The 20,783-nt window shown below is 41.0% G+C and overlaps 1 protein-coding gene across 22 annotated transcripts in view; it reads left to right on the forward strand.

Annotated features, from left to right (window-relative positions):
* SERGEF (secretion regulating guanine nucleotide exchange factor) overlaps positions 1-20,783 on the forward strand; it is a 233,462-nt gene that overhangs the window by 76,751 nt on the left and 135,928 nt on the right. For 5 of the 22 annotated variants that reach the window (XR_012093619.1, XR_012093595.1, XM_073017901.1 and 2 more), the window contains one exon: positions 10,314-10,422. The exons of the other annotated variants lie outside the window; for them this stretch is intronic. Coding sequence is in view for 3 of the 5 variants with exons in the window: in XM_073017901.1 (XP_072874002.1) it covers positions 10,314-10,422 (109 nt within the window). In the remaining 2 variants the exon portion in view is untranslated. The remainder of the gene's footprint in view (positions 1-10,313; positions 10,423-20,783) is intronic. 22 annotated transcript variants of the gene reach the window in all.

Raw genomic sequence — 20,783 nt, forward strand, 5'->3', positions numbered from 1 at the left:
TTTGTATTTTTTAGTAGAGACGGGGTTTCACCGTGTTCACCAGGATGGTCTTGATCTCCTGACCTCATGATCCGCCCGTCTTGGCCTCCCAAAGTGCTGAGATTACAGGCTTGAGCCACAGCGCCCGGCCTAAATATTCTTTAAAGCAACTATTTAACATTTAAAAATAATATTTTATTATTTGAATATGCCATAATTTATGTGATTATTTTTGGAAATTTAGGTTGTTCCCAAGTTTTTGCTACCAAAATTTATGCTATGATCAGCATCTTCATACTTAAATCTTTGGTCAAATCTCTAATTATTTTCTCAGGAAGGATTTCTAGGAATAGGATTCCTGGATAAAAAGATACAGATTTTTAAAAGGTTCTTGACACATAATTTAGGATGGCAAGAATCATTAAAGTTCACATTCTCATCCTTGATCCCTACACTCATCACTGGTATAGTGGCAGATGCCTGAGTGTCTGAAGTACTTCATTTGAAGACTCCCTTTACCCACGAAATGGTATCTCATGTACTCTTGGCATCCTTAACCCTAATGAATGGAACCCGTAAGTCTGTGAGTCTCTCTGTGAGGTGCTTGTTGGTTTCCTTGGCTGGAGCCACATTTGGACCAGAGTGTAGGCTCTAGAGAGCAGGAAGCTTCATATTACCTTGGATTGACTGAAGGACCAGCCTTCTTTATTAGAACATAAAAAAAAAATGCTGTTCTGTTACTTGTCAGATGAGAATAATGAATGTGAAAACACGTTGAAAACCAGAGAATTCTATAAATGTAATGTGTTATTATTAGGGCTACTTTGGATTCAAATCGTAATGCTGATATGACTACTAAGATATTACATAATGCTTTCAGCACATTAGGGGGCTTTGATATTTAAATGATAATGTAGAACCTCAGAGAATATCTTACCCTGCCCTCTTATTTTATAGATAAGGAAACTCAGGCTCAGAGAACTTAATCATCTTATCCAGTATTACCCAGAAGAATAAACCTGGCAGCTAGGTCCTCACTTCTAATTCTTTTTGGCCACATTCTTGGTTTGTTGTGGAGCCAAGTGCAGCAATTACTATCATGCTTGTATGTGCTTCTAAGGTGCTGTTTAACATTTTTACCAAATAGTTTTAACATTCTGCTTGTTATACTGATTGACTTTGGATGCTATTACAAGAATAGATAGAGTCCTGGGAAATTTCAGGCAGATTTACCATTAGATTATTTCCTTTTCTGAATTGGTGAGCCTGAATTAATCAATTATAGCACACACACACATATCCGCATAAAGACTGAATGGCAGTGATCTTTGAGGAAATTCATCAGTTGTAACCTCTAATCCTGCTCCCTCCACTCTGCTGCCCCATCTCACCTCTTTGCTTTATCACTTGCCAATATACTGTATTCTTTACTCATTTGTTGTGTTTATTATTTATCTTCCTCTACTAAACTGTAAGTACCATGGGGGCAGGGTTTTCGTTGTTGTGGTTGTTTCTTGACTTCTCAGTTCTTCAGTCACTGCCTGGCATACAGTAGCATTTGATAAATATTTACTGAATGAGTGAATGAATGGTTCCTGAATTACGAATAAGGCTTTTGTGTTGGCTATAGACACCTAGGATCCAATTCTCGTTCCTAATTGCCTGTATAAACTTGGATAAGTCTTTCTTCTCATTGTGCCTTCTTTTAGCATCTATAAAATAAAATCATTGGTTCTCTAAGGTTCTGTCCAGCTCTAAAATGACATGATTCTGTACCTCCTTAGTTTTTGGTGTTTTTGTTTTGTTTTGTTTTTGTTTTGTCTCCCTCTGTTGCCCAGGCTGGAATACAGTGGTGCTATAACAGCTCACTGCAGCCTCAAACTCCCAAGCTCAAGCAGATCCTCCCATCTCAGCTTCTTGAGTATCTGGTGGCATATGCCTGGCTAGTTAAAAATTTTTTTTTTTTTGTAGAGACATGGTCCACTATGTCTGAGGTTAGTCTCAAACTACTGGCCTCAAGCAATCCTCCTGCCTTGGCCGCCCAAGGTGCTGGAAACATTCTTTTATTTTTAAATGCTTAGCAGTATATACCATTTTTATTTTATTTTATTTTGGAATTGTATGCAGAGCCTCAAAATCTAAAACAGATAAAAATATAAAAATATAACTGTTCTGGTTGAATTGGGAATAGGGATGGGGGGTGGGAGAAGGAAGCCTTATCACTTGGCTGCCTACTGGCAGGTTCCCTTTGTGGTGGCTCCTGAGGCACATCCAGGAGCACTAGGGCCCTATAGAACTTAGTTTTGAGAAAATCTTTGTCTAAATTAAGTGAGAAATAGGACCTGGGTCATGTCTTTGAGTGAAAATTCTGTTTATGCTTAGATATGGATTTGAAGGGAATGTTGAACAATGAAAAAAAAGATGTGACATGGTATTAGGTGGTGGAATTGTAGATGAAGTTTTCTTTCTACAAATGATTTCGTTTATTTATGCAAAAAAAATTCAGGATAAAATTTCTCATTATACAGTTTTATTAGAAATTCATTTGGTTGGGGCTAGTCAATACACGTTGCTCTTTCTTCCATAGATACAAATGTCCATATAGCCTGAAGCCTAGAGATCTGTTTTGGAATCGCCAGATGATTAGGGGGTCTTTATAAAGTTTTTACATTAAGTTCTCACAGTCATTGTCCCATTTTATTTAAGTGGACTACTGTTGAAGTTAATAGTGGAAGTAATGTCTAAGCAGTGGTCTGACCTAGAGGAGAGTTGTTGGATATATGTATTCAACAGGACAATGAATTAAAGATAAATGACATAGGCAGTTTCTTTTTTCCTGAATGAATAACTAGATTGAACTCTGTTTGGGTTACCAGCTGGGAAGCAAGCTAATATTTGTCTAGCTCTGTGATCTGAATTGTTTGAGGGATGGTTTGGCTTGTCTGAATTTTAATATCCATCAATAATTGAGAGCGATTGCAAGCTCTTGTTTTGCTGAGTGCATATTTACATGTATTATATTACCTTTTATTAATATAGCAGTTAAAGAAACATTCAGAGTAAATTGTCCCTAGATCCATTTGACTGGTATCTCTTCCAGGATAATGGCAGTGATATGTATACCCAGACAATACCTTTCATTTAAGGATCTCAATATTAAAAAAAAAATCTAGTGTTTTTTTATTATTCAATTTATTCTGAAAACCACTTGAGCCTTGTTAATTCCATGAACATTTTGACACTGAACGTTGCAGAGAAGTATGAGCCTAGAGGTACCAGCTTTAGTAGAAACTTTCTTGTGGCTGTCATCTTAGGAAAAGCAGAGCCACTTGTTCATGGGCATTATTGATCGACTCAACTGACTGGGCCTGTCTGTTGCTATGGTAACTGCAGCAACATTCGGAAATATTCAAACTCAAATTTTCCAAAGACACTTATTTCCAAATGATCCAAAATGTAGGAATCCAACAACACTGAGAACTATTTTCCAGTTTTCCTTCTTGCCCACCTACATATTTGTAATACTTAAAACAGCATCTTTTTTGTGCCTAATTTAAAAATATTTTGCAAGTAATTTGTTCTTCAATAGAGGGTTTATTTGTTTTGAACTTAAGGGAATATAGGTACTGTCTCATAGTAATAACTTTTTGTTTTCTGATCTGCTTATCACAACAATTTGGTGAATTATGGCAGATATTATTGTTTAATTTTATATATGAGGAACCTGAAGCCCAGTTAGATGGAGTGACTTTCCCAGGGACAGTAGCTAGTAGTGACTGAGCATGTTAGAAGCCAGGTCTCTTGATACTTGGTTTAGTGCTCTTTCCAATAGAAGTCCAACTCAATGCATATCATTTTTCTTCCTCAGTTTGCCATTTGGATGTCACAAGATGACATTAATCAATCAATACAGATTAAAATAAGAGAAAATCAATGAGGACTAGTAGTGAATTGGAACAACATTATTAAATTTACAACCCTCCAAGCCAAGAGTTGTTTAAGCCTCCATTTAAAATGAAGGATGATAGAAATGAACTATCTTTAGATGGATTTATGATTACCATGTGTCTCTTTTCCTTTGTGACCTGTAGAACCTCAAATCATCTCTACGGGAAATTTGCTGTTATAGTACAGCTGACTTTTCATTATTATTGTCTTCCTCAGTATTCAACATTTTGTGGTATACTGGAGGAAAATTGCATTTGGATGATAACATTAGACCTAACCTGACATTGAGTTTCATTCCAGGAAAACAGATATTTTAAAGTCAAATGTATTATTTTAAAACTTAGTTGAAGTTAAACATTAATGTATAATTCAGTATAGCCTTTATCATCATGAGCACTTTTTATTACATGGTTGTTCATGCATTTTAAAATATAATAATGCTCCTTAATTAGGGCCACTGAATTAGTATGCATAAAAACAATCCATTTCTCATTATACTCTCCCTGCTCCCAGCCACCCAGCTTGAAGTTGCTCTGCATCTCCATTTGTTCTGCATCTCTATTCCCACCCCAATGCAATGACAAACAAGGAAAGATAAATCAAAACAGTAGCTCTGGACAGCAACTAAGCTGCGCTGGGTCGATTTCACCACCTGGTGGCAGAGGCTAAGAAATGTTTCAATATTCCTTCACTACCTCTTTTCTCCTTCTGTGGCTCCTTTCTCCTCTTAGGGCTGGTCCTCCCATCTTTCTTTTTTTATTCAGAGCTCAACAAATTCAACTTTAAGCAACCTCTTTCTCATACGCGCACACATTTATTTTTCCATCCTTTCAAAAATTCTACCTTCATTTTAAAATTTATTGACCCCAGGAACATTTATTGCTCCTTTCCTTCTTACTTTCCATCCTCTTATTTATGAGTTTTTTTTTTAAAAAAAGTGACCTTAATTATGATTGCTAAGTCTGAGAGGTCTGCCAGTGAATGTGTGGGAACACGCTCTGAAGTGATGGGCTCTCAGTTGAAGAAAAGGCCTATATTTGGAAATGAAGTACCACACAGGAAAAGGCCTAGGGCCTTAGGCCTCAGAAGTTTTTGAACACGCACAGACATTCCCTATTGCATTAGCACAGCATTTCTTTCTCCTCCCTCTCTGACAAGGCTGGTTTTTTTTTTTTTTTTTTCCCCAAAACACCAATATTTAAGATACATCGAAAAACCTATTCTTACCCAGTTTTATTGCTTTTCTCTTAGGTTTAATTGAAAGCTTAGCTTTCTATTTTTACTGCAAACATGCAGCAGTTTGGATGCTTTAAGGCAGTGACTCTCAAACCTAAGCATGCATCAGAATCACTTGGAGGACTTGTTAAAACATGGATTGCTGGGCGTCACTCCCAGAGTTTCTGATTCAGGAGGTCTGGGAAGGAGCCTGAGAATTTGGTTTCTAACAAGTTCCCAGGTAGTGTTGATACTTAAGGTCTGGGACTATGCTTTGAGAACCACAGCCCCAGTATTAAGTGGTCTTTTATAATGTAGATATTGGGTGATGTTTTGCAGTCCATTCTTTGGCCTCAGTGCTCACAGAAATCACCGTGTGGCATATGGACTGGGTTCCAGTCTGCCACTTTTTCTTTCACAGTTGGGACCACGTGACCTTTAGGCTGAGACTTTGTTTAAGGACAGTAATTTTGTCTTATTACTGTGTTTCTCCAGCCCTAAGAAGAATGGCTAGGACATGTTAAATGGCATTTACTGAATGTTGGGTATGTGTTTGGGTGGAGGTGGTTAGCATTGCAAGGCAGCAGGCCCAGGACATTGAGTATTATTTACAGTGTTTCTGTAAGAAAAAGGTTCTGGGTTATGAATGGGCTACCTTACTGTGTGTGACATTATATGTTTGTGAAGTAGGCATTATATTTTTGCCCCCATGTTCTTTCTGATAGTAGTCTGATTTTTATTGCAGGTCAGCAATTCATTATAGATATTGCTGTTATTACAATGGAAACAAAGGAGAAAATTGTTTTCTGGGTAAATTTCATTTGGCAGTTGTATTGATTAGTCTTTCTAATACTCTACCTAATCTTATTTAAAATAAGAGATAATACCTGAAATACAGAAGCAAGTGACAAATAAATGGTAGCTGTTTCAGGGAGTGCCTGTGATTATATTATCTAGTAAATTGCAAATGCAGAAGGAACAGGTGCAGTGCTGAATTGGGAGACTAAATAGGCTCAGGAAATACCATATTAGCTCTTCCTTATGACCATTTTTTCTGCAGTGTAATTGAGAGCGGTGTAGCAGACGTCAGCTCAGTGGTGTGCGTGATTGAAGAGTTCTCCTTTTGCCTGCTGATTACAGCTGACTGACATGCATCTAGCATCTCAGATCTTTCGCACTGTAAGGGCCCTTAGACACTATCCTAGTCTAATCCCCTTGATTTACGGATGGTGAAATGAGAACTAAATAAGGGAAACTCTTGTCCCAAATCACACATCCAGTAGATGGCAGAGTTTGGACTTGAACCCCGTCATCTGATTCTAGGTGTAGTCCTCTTGTGCTGTGCTGCCTTTAGCCTCACTGGTCTAACTAAGCTTACTTGTAGACTTTTGATTCCATTGAGTTACCTATAGACAGCATAGATGGGAAGGGAGTTTTGTATGCTTTTGTCTAAATGCTTCAAAAGCCAAAAGGAATGGGCTTAGTCTCTGCCATCTTCTTCCCATGGCTACAGCCATTGGATCTTCCATCTGCAGGTTCAGTCTTGGGCCTAGTATTGTACCTTGGTCAGACAAATTGAAGGAGCTCAAGTTCAAAGCTTGGGAGTCAGTAAGATGTCATCTGGGATGCTATCTTTGACCTTCCCTTATTTCTGTGCCTGAATCCTGTCTTGATGAGTTCTGATAGAATTGGGGCCCTGCCTTGGTGTTGTCAACTCTTTAAGAATCTTAACTATAGGCAAAGTTGGGAAGTGGGTAGGAGGATAATATTTGTTGAGCGTCTATTTTGTGCCAGTTACTTTACCCACATCATGTTATTTAATCTTCACTACATCTCTATGAAGTTTTGTCTCTATTTCACAGATGAGGAGCTAAGGCTCAGAGAGATTATGGGACTTGCTTAAGGTGACCTAGCTAATGAGTGGTAGAGCTGGAGTTCAGATTTGAGCTCCAAATCCTGCACTTATTCTGGTATACCTCTCAGAGCCTGTAGCTTGCCTATAAATCCCAGCTTGTTCATTTGTTCAGTGAATGTGTATCGAATCCTACTATATTCTAGCCTCTGTGCTCGTAACTGGAGAGGCAGTCCCTGCTCACATGGAGCTTACCATCTATCTGAGACTATAAAGTAATGATGGATGTGTAGAATGTTAAGAAGGAAATGCTGTAGGAATATACAACAGAGAAACCTAATCTAGTCCAGGGTGGGATGGGGGAATAAATCAGGCAAGGCCTTTTGGAAGAGGAAACATTTACACAGAGAACTGTGTTGAAGCATGAAACAACCTTGCAAAAGACCTGAAGGAAGGCTACAGTGGCAGGAACATAATAAGCAGTAGTAGGCTGATGTCCTGCTGCCTGCCTACCTAGCACAGCGCCTGGCATATAATGGGTACCCAATAAATGTTTGCTGAACAAATGCATGAATGGCTAAAACAATGAATGAATGGCAATGCCGAAAGCTCATTTTGCTTCTTATATAAACACATAATAAGTTACCTTGGGATGATTCATAGTTCCAAATGACTTTTTCCTCCAGCTCCTCTTGTCTTTCTGTTGTTTTGGGTTTCCTTGCTATATTTTGAATGTCCACACACGTGTCCTGCCTTTCCTTCACAGCCGTGGGGTGTCTTCCTGTCTCAAAGAGAGCAAAAGCTGAGCTGCCCTAATATCCTCTTAGTGGCTGCCTTGAGCATGAAGTTTGAAATAGCGTCAGTGATTTGATTTTTTCCTCTGGGGATCTGGCAATTGAAAATAAATGTAGAAAGAGCCCCAAAGGAGTTTTTTCTTGGGGGCATGAGAGATGACAGCACCAGTTATTGGTGCACTTTGACAATGCAGAGTTATGTAAGTGGATGAAAAATAAAGGCTATTCCACCAAAGTCAGCTTGCTTACTTAAGTGATTTTATATTCACAAAAGTGGGTGGCCCAGAGTGTTCTGTAATTCCGCTTTTGCAAAATTCCTAGTTTATGACATAGAGTAATAGAATTCTATAGATTGAGTTTCAACAAATGTTAATGTAGACGATGATTATGTGTTAGGTACTTTCACATTGCATTTAATAACTAAAATACAAATAGCATCTAATTTCTAGAGAAAAAAATTTCTTGCCTGAAAATTCTGGTAAGGGTAGCATAAAACATTACGAAACCTGAAATAGGTTAGAATAGCCTATTTGTTAGTATACCTTGGTCCAGAAAAAAATGCCAAGCTAGTTTGAATCCCATTTTTTTTTCAGGTTTATATCTCCCAGACCACTTGGGGTCTTCTGTTCTGGCTTTTGGACTGAGGAGTAAGCTTAGTTCACAAGTTTGAAGGGTAGTCTTGACTGATACTGATAAAACCAAGCGAATGATCTTTGGTCCTTGTTTGTTTATTGTTTTTTTTTCACTGGTTTGTTTGTTCATTCATTCACTCATAAGACATTTGTTGAATGACTTCTATGTGCAGGCCACTATAGCTAGAGAGACAAGTTTCACAGTCCTGTCCTCACAAAGCTTGCAGTCTGTGGGGGAGACAGATAAGAAGTCAGAAACTGGCTTCTCCCTGGATTTGGAAGCAGGAGTCTTCACCACTAAGTTTATTCAGTCTGTTCTGGTTCCACTCTGCTTCTCCCTTTCTTCCCTTTCTCCTCCATGGACTGACTCTGTGGGTCTGTGACCCCAGAGTTTGTAGCCCTCTCTCACCTTTTCCCTACTGTCTAGGCCCACACAATGTTCCTTTCAATGTGGTCTTGTCTGTGAGATTCCAACTGAGACTGAAGTTCTGTAGGTGAGGACCAGTCAGGAGACAGGTGAGGCTGGGAGAAATGCTGTGGTTTCAGAGGTGACCTCCTTGCTGATTTTAGAGCTCTCTGTTCATGCATGCTGGCAGCATGCCAGTACAGAAGGAGCTTTGGATTCACTAATGCTTGGTTCATGGTTAGACTTCCGTGCATAATTAGTATTTTTAAAGTCATTTTATCTAAAGACTTCAAATTTAGAGACTCAAAGTACTTGAGAGACATTTTATGGATTGCAGCTGAGTTTAAAAGGATCTTGCAGCATTTTCTCCCCAGCCCTTACTACTAGCCAGCTGCTTCTAATCACATTCAGTAAAGTCCTGTGACAGACTCTTTCTTCTTCCAGCTTCTTGCAGAAGGTGTCATGCCCCAGGTCGGCCTGGATCTTCCTGAGAAGCTGCACAACAGTGTTTCTCAAATTTCAATGTGTGTGCAATCACTTGGGGTTCTTGTTAAAATGTAGATTCTAGTTCTGTAGGTCTGAGTCAGTAGGGCTACTCTCCGTTTCTAACAGGTTCCCAGATGATGTCAATTCTGTGGTCTGAGTAGCAAGGAAATCGCTAAATGTCAGGCATAGAAGGGGCTTTAGGAATGGGTCATCACATCTGAGACTGTGACTTTACAAAGGAAGACACAGAAATCTAGAGAAGCAGCGTGACTTTCCTGAGGTCACACAACAGATTAGTGGAAGAGACCAGGACCAACACTCAGGTCATCATTTTCCTTCTGTGTTGTATATGTGCTTTTCCTCTGCTGATCTAGCAATGTAAAGAAGCAGAAATAAGGTTTCCTACTTGCATTTTCATGTTTAGAGCAGCCTCACAGAACCAAAATCTGATGTGCTGGTAGTCTAGACTTGCCTGAAGCCCTTCTTTCTTAGGTTTTAGTCAGGCATTTACCTCAGGATCTTAAACAGAGCCTCTCTATGACACCAGGCTTTGTGTTCAGTAGTGCTTGTTGAACAGAACTTGAGTCCCTTCCATACTGGACAAGGGGAAGTGGGTGGTGCCAAAAATTGCCAGATGGCCCCAAATGAGTGTCTAGTGTAGGTTAACCCTCAGAATCCAGGAGCAAAAGGTGTGTCTGGGACACTGAAGCAGTCATCAGACTTCAGAATTTGCTTAGCACTTTGGCTTTTAGGATGTGCTAAGTGGCAAAGAGGACATACTGGGAATAGAGTAGGTACGTTTGACCCAGAGACCCTGTCAGGGGCCTGGAGTTGGAACAACAAAGCAGTCAGAGAACATGATGGCAGGCGATGGTTGGTTTATCCGTCAAGGAGGTCCTTTGAGTTGGGGAGGGGCATAGGAGCAGACAGTCTGCAGTAATCTAGACCAGTGGGTAACATTTCATTCTATAAATATTTGTTGTGTGCCCATTACATGCCAGATACTGAACTGCACAGTGGGGGATGTGGAGATGAATTCCTAGAGCTCTGGTCTCAGGAGGCCCTCCAGGTGGATTCTGCATCAAGACAGTCTTTTGGAGTAATAGCAAGGTAAGACTCTGGTCTTGGTGAAATGGTTTATTAGGTGAGGATTCAGATAGAAGAAACAATCAATTCAGGGTCACACTTGCTGAACCTCTGGCACAAAGGAGGGCATGGTTTCTAGAACAAGGCAGATACCCAGTGATGAAACCAAGGAACAAGGTCAGGGCAGGAATGGCAGCACACTGAGCCTGCTTCTGAGCTGCTAACCTCTGAAACTTGAAATCTTTCCTGGTAGAAGACAGGGGTGGGCTGGAGTAAAGGTCATCTGGTGTGGACGTGGAGCCAGGCACTCTGATACTGGAAAGACTTAGCCATGCAGATTTTCCATCTGTTTACCTGTCTCTACCTACCTCTGGCCCTGCTTATGAGAACTGTCTTGTTCTGTGGTTGTGGAGAGTAAGATTCTGGAAGCTTCTTAGGATCAGGCCCTCTAGGGTAGCAGAGGTGGCAGAGGCTCTTGTCCCCATCATCATTTATACTAATATGTTCCAGGGCCTCTTAGGGCTGAGATGTCATTAGATGTCTCCTGATGGAGGCAAGTGACTAATGCCCCAACTGGGGAGAAAACTGGATGAATGAGAGGTTGGCTTGAGACCATAGACCTGTCTGCATTGGAAATTGACATCTAATGACTGAGCTGGAAGGGGTGCAATATTGGTAATAACATTAACAGTTGAAGGGAAACAATGCGTAATACCTAGTAGGCCCTCAGTGAATATTTATTGACTGAGTAGGTGTTAGCAAAGTGCTTTATAGTTTTCAAAATGTTTTCTTTCCCCCAGACTCTGTGAGACAGGCAGAGCATTATACTCATTTGATAATAAGGCAGCTGAGGCTCAAGATGTTACATATTTTGCCCAAGATCACACAGCTGGTAAATGGTACAGCTGACACTGGAACTCAGGTCTTTTGAGTCTTACTCTAATGTTCTGTCTTTGAAGACACTTCCAAAAATGCAGACAGATACTACCAGGGATCTTGCTATTGTACATTTAATTTTTGGTACCTATTAAACAGATATGGTTTTTTAATGCAAAACATTTTTGTATAAAGGAAATGTGCCTCCCTGTGTGCATTTCTACCAAATTGAACCCTTGGGTCTCTTTATTTTTAATAAGGAGGAAACACTAGGGTCTGGAACAGCTGAACCAAGCACCACTGCTGCCTACTCATTAGCTCTTTCTGTCTAATTAGATTGAAAGCAAGGAAGGAAACTATTTTGTGTTTAGCAGAAGTGGTCATGTATGGTCTTAAACACTCTCTGGCCCTTTTCCTACCTTCTTTTCTTCTTCTCTTCCCTCCTTTGCCCTCCAGAAGGTGTCTAGAATGCAGTCCCTTTCACCTTGCAGTAGTGTATTTCTTCTGCCGTGAGTGGTGTGTTTGTGATGTGTGTGACAGACAGATGGACTTCTGGGACCTTAGAGACTTGGTGGGTTACTGTATATTTTACTTTTTTTTATTTTTTGTTTTTTTTGAGATGGAGTTTCACTCTGTCTCCCAGGCTGGAGTGCAGTGGCGCAATCTTGGTTCACTGCAACCTCTGCCTCACGGGTTCACGCCATTCTCCTGCCTCAGCCTCCCGAGTAGCTGGGACTACAGGCACCTGCCATCACGCCCGGCTAATTTTTTTTTTTTTTTTTTTTGTATTTTTAGTAGAGATGGGGTTTCACCGTGTTATCCAGGATGGTCTCGATCTCCTGACCTCGTGATTTGCCCGCCTCGGCCTCCCAAAGTACTGGGATTACAGGCGTGAGCCACCGTGCCTGGCCAGGTTACTGTATCTTTTTCATGGTGCCCAGTGGCCTAGTCATGTAGAGCAAAGAGGCTATTGTTTTTTATTTAAGAACAAATTAAATACAAAGCATTTCTCTGAAGTACAAGCAGGACCTTGGGTTTCTGTAAATGGCTTAAAAAAAAGAAGAAAAAAAGAGTACACCTGAAAGGTTTTGTCACTGGAACTCCAGCCCCAAGTTTGCATGTGAATAAAAAATTGCTGGCCAGGATCCCAGGCCTATTTGTAGATGGTTTCATCTAACCATCAGTGGTGACTGACTTCTGGGCCTGTTCGTGTGGTCAAAGTTTTCAGCTGGAATTTTCCATATTCATGCTTCTCTGTTGCACAAATTGTAAGACAGCAAACGTGGAGGGAAGGTGATTTATTATAACTCATAGACCTACACTTCATATGAAAAAGTCTTGGGGAATGCCAAGGGCCAGTTGCAGTTTTTCTGAGACTCAGTTTCTACCTAACTTCTTGACCTGGCCAGCTTCATTTTCCCCCTCTCTCCACCCCATCTCCATTCTTTTCTGCTCAACCAGATCATCCCCTAATCCCCACTGTTCTATGTTTGTCCCCAGTCTTGCCCCTTTTTTCTACCCTCCACACTGCCACCACAATGCTTCTATGTTTCACTCTCTTACTCAAAACCCTGCAGTGGATTTTCAGTATCTTCCAGGAGAAATCCATTCTCTGTGGCAGAGCTTGCAGGGAATTTTTGGCTCTGAGTTATCTCTTCACCCTGTGTGTCACCACCGTTCCTTTGCACAGACTCTTCTTATAGCCAGACTTGCAGTTCCTGAACATACTAGGTTCTCTTTCCTGCCTCTCTGCCTTCACACGTGGCCTTCCTTTGGCCTCATTTTAGATCTTTAGATTTTAGTTCAAGTGTTACCTCCTCTGTGAAGTTTTCTATATATGCCAAGGCAAAATTTGGTGCTTTCGTTTCTGCTCTCAGAGTAATTCAAATATATTCCTACTATATTATTTATTGCATAATTCCAGAACTATTTGTTTGAATATTTTTCCCTCTCTCCTACTTCAAATTCATTGCCCCAAATTCATTCACTAGCTAACCCTTTTTGAGTATTGACTCTCAGTTGGGGATTGGGATAAGTAAGGGCTTTACATAAGTTCACTCATTTCTTCCTCCTTGGGTGTAGAGATTATTATCATCTTCACTCTACAGACTAGGAAATTGAGGCTTAGAGAGTTTAAATGACTTGACAAAGCTAGTAATTGGTAGGCCTGGGAATTGTACCAGGCATTATGCTAGATGCTGTAGACAGAAAGTTCAATATGACATAGTCTCTTCCATCGAGGAGCTTGTGATGTAGTAGGTGAGACAGGTAAGTCGTAGTGTCAGTCCACGATGCTGAGTGCAATGATGAGGGTGTTCACGGTGCTATGGCAGCAGAGGGCTGGGAACTAACTTATCCTGGGGGAGGGCTGGAGCTGTGTGTACACCCACTTCTGCATCCCTAGCACTTAGTACTGTGTTAAATTGTTTTCCCCTGTGACCAGGACTCAGAATCTCAGTCACCTTTTGCTTCACTCTCTGTATTCTCATTAGTCCATCTGCAACACCTTCCTTCCCAGTAAGTCTGGAATCTGTTCTGCCTCCACCCTGGTCCAGGCCCCATTCACATAATCTGTGGCAAGTGTGTGAGGAATGTGCATGAGAGTGTGAAGGTTTCTGGAGTACCAGGAGTCTCTGGAGATTGCCTGTACTCAGCTCATTTGTCATTGCCTAGGTTTCCTGGAGCATTTCCATCCTAGGAAATTTTTTCTTGGCCTCAAGACAGAACTTCTAAGAACATGTCCGAGGATTGGGCCCTCTGGCACCAAGTCCCTCTCACCCTACCACTTCTGGCCAGCCTCTGCTGTGTACTGGATCCTGAGCTGCTTACAGAGCTGAGAGCACTGAGGTGTGGCCCCTGCTCTCCAGGGACTAAGGATCCAGTAGGCTAAACTGGATGAGGGCAGAAGCCTGGCTAGATGTGGAGGGTGATCACTGGGCCTATGGCAGGGCTGGACCAATAGAGGGGAATCAGCTGATGACAAGAGAAGAAGGTTGTGGGGTCAGGGAAACGGACAGACCTCATAGATGGGTCAGCTAGAGAGGAGTGCAAGCTGATGTATATCTAGGTAGGGTGGGACTGTCAGAGGTCAGAGGAAGGAGAGATGTGAAAGGACTGGCCCTGTGGTCATTACCCAGATTTCTTTCTATTAGGGTAACCTCCAGGTGGAAGGTAGTTTCAAACCAGCAGAGGCTAGGATGGCAGTTTTTTTAATCTGAAATCAAGAGGTGAACCCAGTATCCAGATAGGAAGCCATTCTAATTTTTCCAGGACACAAAAGGAGTAAAGGGAATAGAGAACAAAAGGTAAATAGCTCCCTTATGTGCATTGTGCCAGGTGCATGGTATGTTATTTAATTTCCACAGAAACCCCATGAATCTACATTTGTGAATGGGGAAACTGAGACTGCAAGTCATACAGTGAGTACACAAGAGAACAAGCAGTATTTGAAGCCAGGTATGAATCCAGAGCTTCTCCTCAGTGTTCTGCTTGTTCTCAGGGGACTGAAAAATACCCCCAGTGGAGACAATTGAGTAAACTCCTGAGTACCACGTGGTAAGCCAAAAACTGACCAGTATGAAACTGCCAAGGAGCAAAAAGTTGTTAATGAAATATTTTCAGCATAGGCTGTGTTATAATACTTAGGAAAAAAAAAAAAAAACCAATGTTTTCTGCAAAGGGTCAGGTTCTTTTTACTTTCTCTTCCTTGTTCTGAGCATGATCATCTTTTCCAAGAGCTATGGGTAACCTCGTGACCCTAAGATCTCTGAAAGACCCTGGTCTGTTGGTGCCTTGATGAATAATCCTAAGACAATGTAGGCTGGCCTGCTAGAGCTCTCTCTGTGAGTGTGTGTGATCTGTCTCACTGCCAGAGCTCATTTGGGCTCGTTTAATAATTGAAGGCCAGTGTTAAGCATTTCGCAGTTTGTCCTTCGTGGACAGGAGTGGTTTTCTGTGTGTAAAGTGATATTCTCTGTTCTCCAAGGACACTCGGTTTCCTGAAGTGCAGCTGACTCAGCATGTTCAGACGTTGCCATTGGGTAACTTAGATTTCATCAGGTTTTCTTTTAAAGAGAAATCTCTGCCATCTCATCTTTGAGACAAGTCCATGAGGCTTGGTGGTGGCTGGGGCTTGAGATCCCCTTACTGGGAATTTGCACTAGGGAAAGTGGGCTACAAGGCAAGCTCAGCCACTTCCCATTGTGCTGAGGAGTCAGTGCATTTAGTCACTTTAACAAAAAAAGAGGGGCCATTGCAGGTCTTATTACCATCTGTTCCCCCGTATCCGTCATTATAGGCTGGTTCGAATTACAGTATCCCTAAATCATGTGTTCTTCCTTGCTTCCAGGCCTTTGCATGTGTTGTTCTCCCTGTCTCTTGGTCTCTGTCTCTTTTTCACCTTCCCCCATGCTTTACTAACCTCATCTTTCCCTGTCTAGTTCATTTCAGGTCTTGCTCTCCCTGGGGTAAGGACTCTTTGTCTGCACGCTCATGGCCCTTTTTGTCTATGTTTCTTTTAGCCCTCATCCCTTTTGTGGGAGTCATCTGCTTACTTGCCTTTCCCCAGCGGACTGAGAGCTCTCTGGGAATGAGGGAATTGTGGAATGTATGAACAAATGAACAAATTGAGGTAGTTTGTAAATTCTGCTGCTGAGAAAATAATTTTTAAGGAAGAAAATCAGCATTTACTGAGGATCTATTATGTCTTAGGCACTGGACTACATATTTTACATGTGCAATCTCATTTCATTTTCACAATGGCCTTGGATTGTGAATATTAGAGGTTATACAAAGAAGCCAATCTTCCTTCACTCTTTCATTATCATCCTTCTGTTTTTGGACTGACTTATCATAAATGACCTGCTTTATAATTTAATAATGAGTACTTTTAAAACTTAAAAAATTGCTTTCTTTTAATTTTGCAGTTTCACAGTTTAGCATTTAGTACAATAATGTATCAGATGACTGTCAAAATGCAGAACCAACTCTTTTGCTGGAAATAATTACACTTTGCCAAACCCGTTTATTTTGAGCAGCTCCAGTGTGATAATGTACTGAACTGTAAATGTGAGTCTTGTGATGTATGGATTATGTGGGGGGATCAGAGTGGCAATTAAACCAAGTGCAGATCCACTGGATGGGTGGTAAAAAGGGAAATGAACATGTCCCTTTGTTAAATACGTTCCCCTGAAGATAAGTTTGTAATTTGACAATCTAGGCAGCTGGAAAAATTAGAAGCTCTTTCACTGGAGAAGCTGGCCTGATTCTTCAAACTTGCACTTGGAAAGTGAAACTATTGGTTCTCTTGGTGATCCTCTGGTCAGACTGCTTGTTTCTCAGACTGCAGGTAGTTCAGGATCTCTATGTGTACGTAGACCTGCTCTGTTCCAGGCCAAGTCTACTGTCTTGTGGGAATGGTTGCTCTAATCTCACATCATTCACCATATAGGCCACTATAGCCTTAAACTTGATCTGTCTAAAGGGAGACTTTGCCTGGTAAAGTGACAGTTGGAGTTGGATAGATCTGTGTTTGAATTCAGATTCCTATCCCTGATTGACAACTGTGTTATATAGGGAAATTTGCATTCCTCCTCTCAGCCTCAGTTTTCTCATCTATAAAATGGAGATAGTTCGTTGAATTTATTGAGCACAGTTATGTGCCAGTCACTTCCAAGGCATTTGGGGAATAGACAGAAATCCTTGTCTTTATGGAGTTTACATTTTAGTGAGGCGAGACAGACATTAAACCTAGACATAATAAATAAGAAAATCAAATACCATGTTAGAAGATAATAAATATAATCAAAAGAAGAAAAAAGAGTGAGAGCAGGGTAAGGGATTTTAGGAATGCTGGGGGAAGTGTGAGTTGCAGTTTTGTTTGTTTTTGAGACAGTCTCACTCTATTGCCCAGGCTGGAGTATAGTGGTGCGATCTCGGCTCACTGCAACCTCCACCTCATGGGTTCTACTAATTCTTCTGCCTCAGCCTCCCGAGTAGCTGGGACTACAGGCGTGTGCCACCACGTGAAGCTAATTTTTTATATTTTTAGTAGAGACAGGGTTTCACTGTGTTAGCCAGGATGGTCCCAATTTCCTGACCTTGTGATCCACTCGCCTTGGCCTCCCAAAGTGTTGGGATTACAGGCGTGAGCCACCGCGCCCGGCCACAGTTTTTTATTTTTATTTTTATTTTAGATGGAGTTTTGCTCTTGTTGCCCAGGCTGGAGTGCAATGGCACGATCTTGGCTCACTGCAACCTCCGCTTCCCGGGTTCAAGTAATTCTCCTGCCTCAGCCTCCTGGGTTGCAGTTTTTAATAGGCCTCATTGAAATAATGACATGGGGTTGGTGAGGGACTTAGCCATGCAGATATCTGGGGAAGCATGTCCCAGTGCAAAGGCCCTAAAGTGGGAGCAGGCTTGGCATATGCAGGAAATAGCAAGGAAGCTGGCATGACTCAAGTGGAGTGAGTATGGGGGAGAATGAGAGAGGGTGAGGTCAGAGAGATAATACTTTCAGGGTTGTAAGGATTTAATAAGTGATGTCTATAATGCACCTTGCTCTTCCATTTCACTACCCATTTTTCAAATGGCACTGTCACCTAGACTCCAAACTTCAGTGAGACTTTAATGTCTTCCTTTTCTGCTCACATTGTCAATCACTTGCTGTGTTCTGTAACCATCTCTCTCTCTCCTGTCCCTTTTTCCTCATTCCCATTACCCTTAACCTAGTTGTTGCCAAATTCTTGCCTGTCTAATCACAGTGGCCTCCTAGCCATGAGATCTGCAGCTTCCGGTCTCTCCATCTCCATCCCTCCCCTTACCCTTTCCTTTTCAGGCCATGATGCAGTATTGAGCCTTCTCTCTCCTGCTTATAACCTCTCAGCTGCTCATTAACGTACTCATTTATTCATTCCTTTGTTGATACATTCAGCATCTTTTGAGAATTTACTAATGCTCAAAGTCATTTGAATTCAGTCTAATGGAGGAAGCGGACTTGAAATAATTATAATACCAATTCAGAAATGTTTGTTTTTACCCTAGTTTGTTGCAAAAAGGATTTGGGGTTCAATGATTTGTTATGTAATATGATGAGTAATATGCAGCAGCTCTCTATATATGTGCAAAGTTCTGCTCTCTCAACCTAGCATTTAGAGTCTTCCCTACCGAGGCACAGTCCTGCATTTCTAGTTTCATCTCCCAAAGTCAAGTGAACGTTTTGCTTCACCTAAGGGGATAACTCGCAGTTCTGTAACACGACTTCTCTTTCACACATTTATACCTTTGATCACACTCTTCCCTTTGCCAGGAGTGCTTTTTGCCTAATCCACATTCTGCTTATTTTTCCAGACTAGCTTTAGATGGCATCTCCTTGGAAAGTCTTCCCTGATGTCCAGGTCCTAATTGATTACTTCCTTCTCTGAACTTCCATAGTAATTTTTTGTCAGTTACCACTTCCTGCTTTGGATTTTAGGTAGGGAGGGAGGAAGGGAGGGAGAAAGAGAGAGAGAGAGAGAGAATGTGTGTGTGTCTGTGTGTGTCTGTGTGTGTGTGTCTATTCCTGCTTTATTTCCCTTACTGATTATAAATTCCTTAAGTCATGGATCATTTTCACCTACAGCACCTAGCGCAGCACCTTTTCCATAGGAGGCAGTGAATCTCTGAGGGAATCAATGAATGTTTCCCAGGCCATAACATCTGAGGAGGGATTTGCCTTGGAGGTGCTTTTTCTTATGTTGATATAAATGAAATGCTAACAAGTTCCTGGAGCCCAGATGTATTGACCCTGCAGGGAGCTGCTACCTTCTGGTGCTGTAATTCAGAATGCATTTTCTTGTAGAAGCCATGATGTAAATAGTTTCTACAAGTAGTTCTCTCACTAGTTCCAAACATCTGACTTAGAAAAACACTTTTGGAGTCTTGCTCATTCATAAGTTGGGGACTGCCTCTGTTTTGAAGTGCTCCGCTTGTACCAGCAGGCAGGTGGTATCTGCTTAGCTATACCCACAGGCACCATGGAGTGGAGAAAGCAACACAGACTTTGGGTCATACAGTGATGATCAGCTGTACCACTTCATAACTTGTGACCTTCAGCAAGTTACTTTACTGATTTGAGACTCAATTTTCTAATCTGTAGAACAGGAATAAAAATACCTACCACAGGCCTAATGAGGATGAACAAGGTATTCTGTGTAAAGGACAGTGCCTAGTAAGTACTTATAAATCCCATTTAATAATCAAAACAACAGTAAATTTAGTTTCTTTTACATCTCTGAAGTTCCTGTGGACTAGGATAGTGCTTCTCAGATGATATAGTGCGTATGAATCACCTGGGGATTTCATTAAATGCAGAATCTGATTTAGTCAGTCTGGGTTGGGACCTGAGGTTCTGCATTTCTAACATTCCTGTGCTGCTGATATAGGGACCATACTTTGAATTGCAAGATATTTGGGTGATGGTTCTCAAACTATAGTCTGTTTCTGAATCACCTGGAAAGCTTGCTGAAATGAATTTCTGGGCTCCACCTCTGATGATATACTCATTCAGTAGGTCTGGAGTGGGGCTCGAGAATTTGCATTTCTTTTTTATTCTTTTATTTATTTATATTTCCATAGGTTTTTGGGGAACAGGTAATATTTGGTTACATGGGTAAGTTCTTTAGTGGTGATTGTGAGATTTTTGAGACCCATTACCCAAGCAGTATACATTGAACCCAATTTGCAGTCTTTTATTCCTCACCCACTTCCCACCCTTTCCCCCTGAGTCCTTGAAGTCTATTGTGTCATTCTTATGCCTTTGCATCCTCTTAGTTTACCTCCCACTTATGAGTGAGAACATACAATGTTTGGTTTTCCATTCCTGAGTTACTTCACTTACAATAATAGTCTCCAGTCCCATTCAGGTTGCTGCAAATGTCATTAATTCATTCCTTTTTGTGGCTGAGTAGTATTTTATCATATATATGTACCACAGTTTCTTTATCCACTAGTTGATTGATGGTCATTTGGTTGGTTCCACATTTTTGCAATTGCAAATTGTACTGCTATAAACATGCATGTGCAAGTATCTTTTTTGTATAATGACTTTTCTCTGGGTAGATACCCAGTAGTGGGAATGCTGGATCAAATGGTAGTTCTACTTTTCTTTAAGGAATCTCCACACTGTTTCCTATATTGGTTGTACTAATTTACATTCCCACCAGCAGTGTAGAAGTGTTCCCTGTTCACCGCATCCATGTTCTAATAATATTCCCAGATGATGCTGATGCTACTGATTTAGGGACCACACTTTGAGAACTGTTGTGCTAGGAGGATAACAGGGATGAAGTTAATAAGAAAAAAGAGGTAAATGATAGTAATTGTTCCACTCCGGGATATTTTTACTGTCTGCCTTTTAACTTGTACATGTCCATAGTGTAATTATTATCTGACCAGGCTTGAAATGTCTTATTAATAATTAAATGGCAACAAAAACCAACACTTACTGAGTACTTATGTGCCAGCTATTATGC

This window comes from Chlorocebus sabaeus, chromosome 1, assembly GCF_047675955.1.
Source record: "Chlorocebus sabaeus isolate Y175 chromosome 1, mChlSab1.0.hap1, whole genome shotgun sequence".
NCBI lineage: Eukaryota > Metazoa > Chordata > Mammalia > Primates > Cercopithecidae > Chlorocebus > Chlorocebus sabaeus.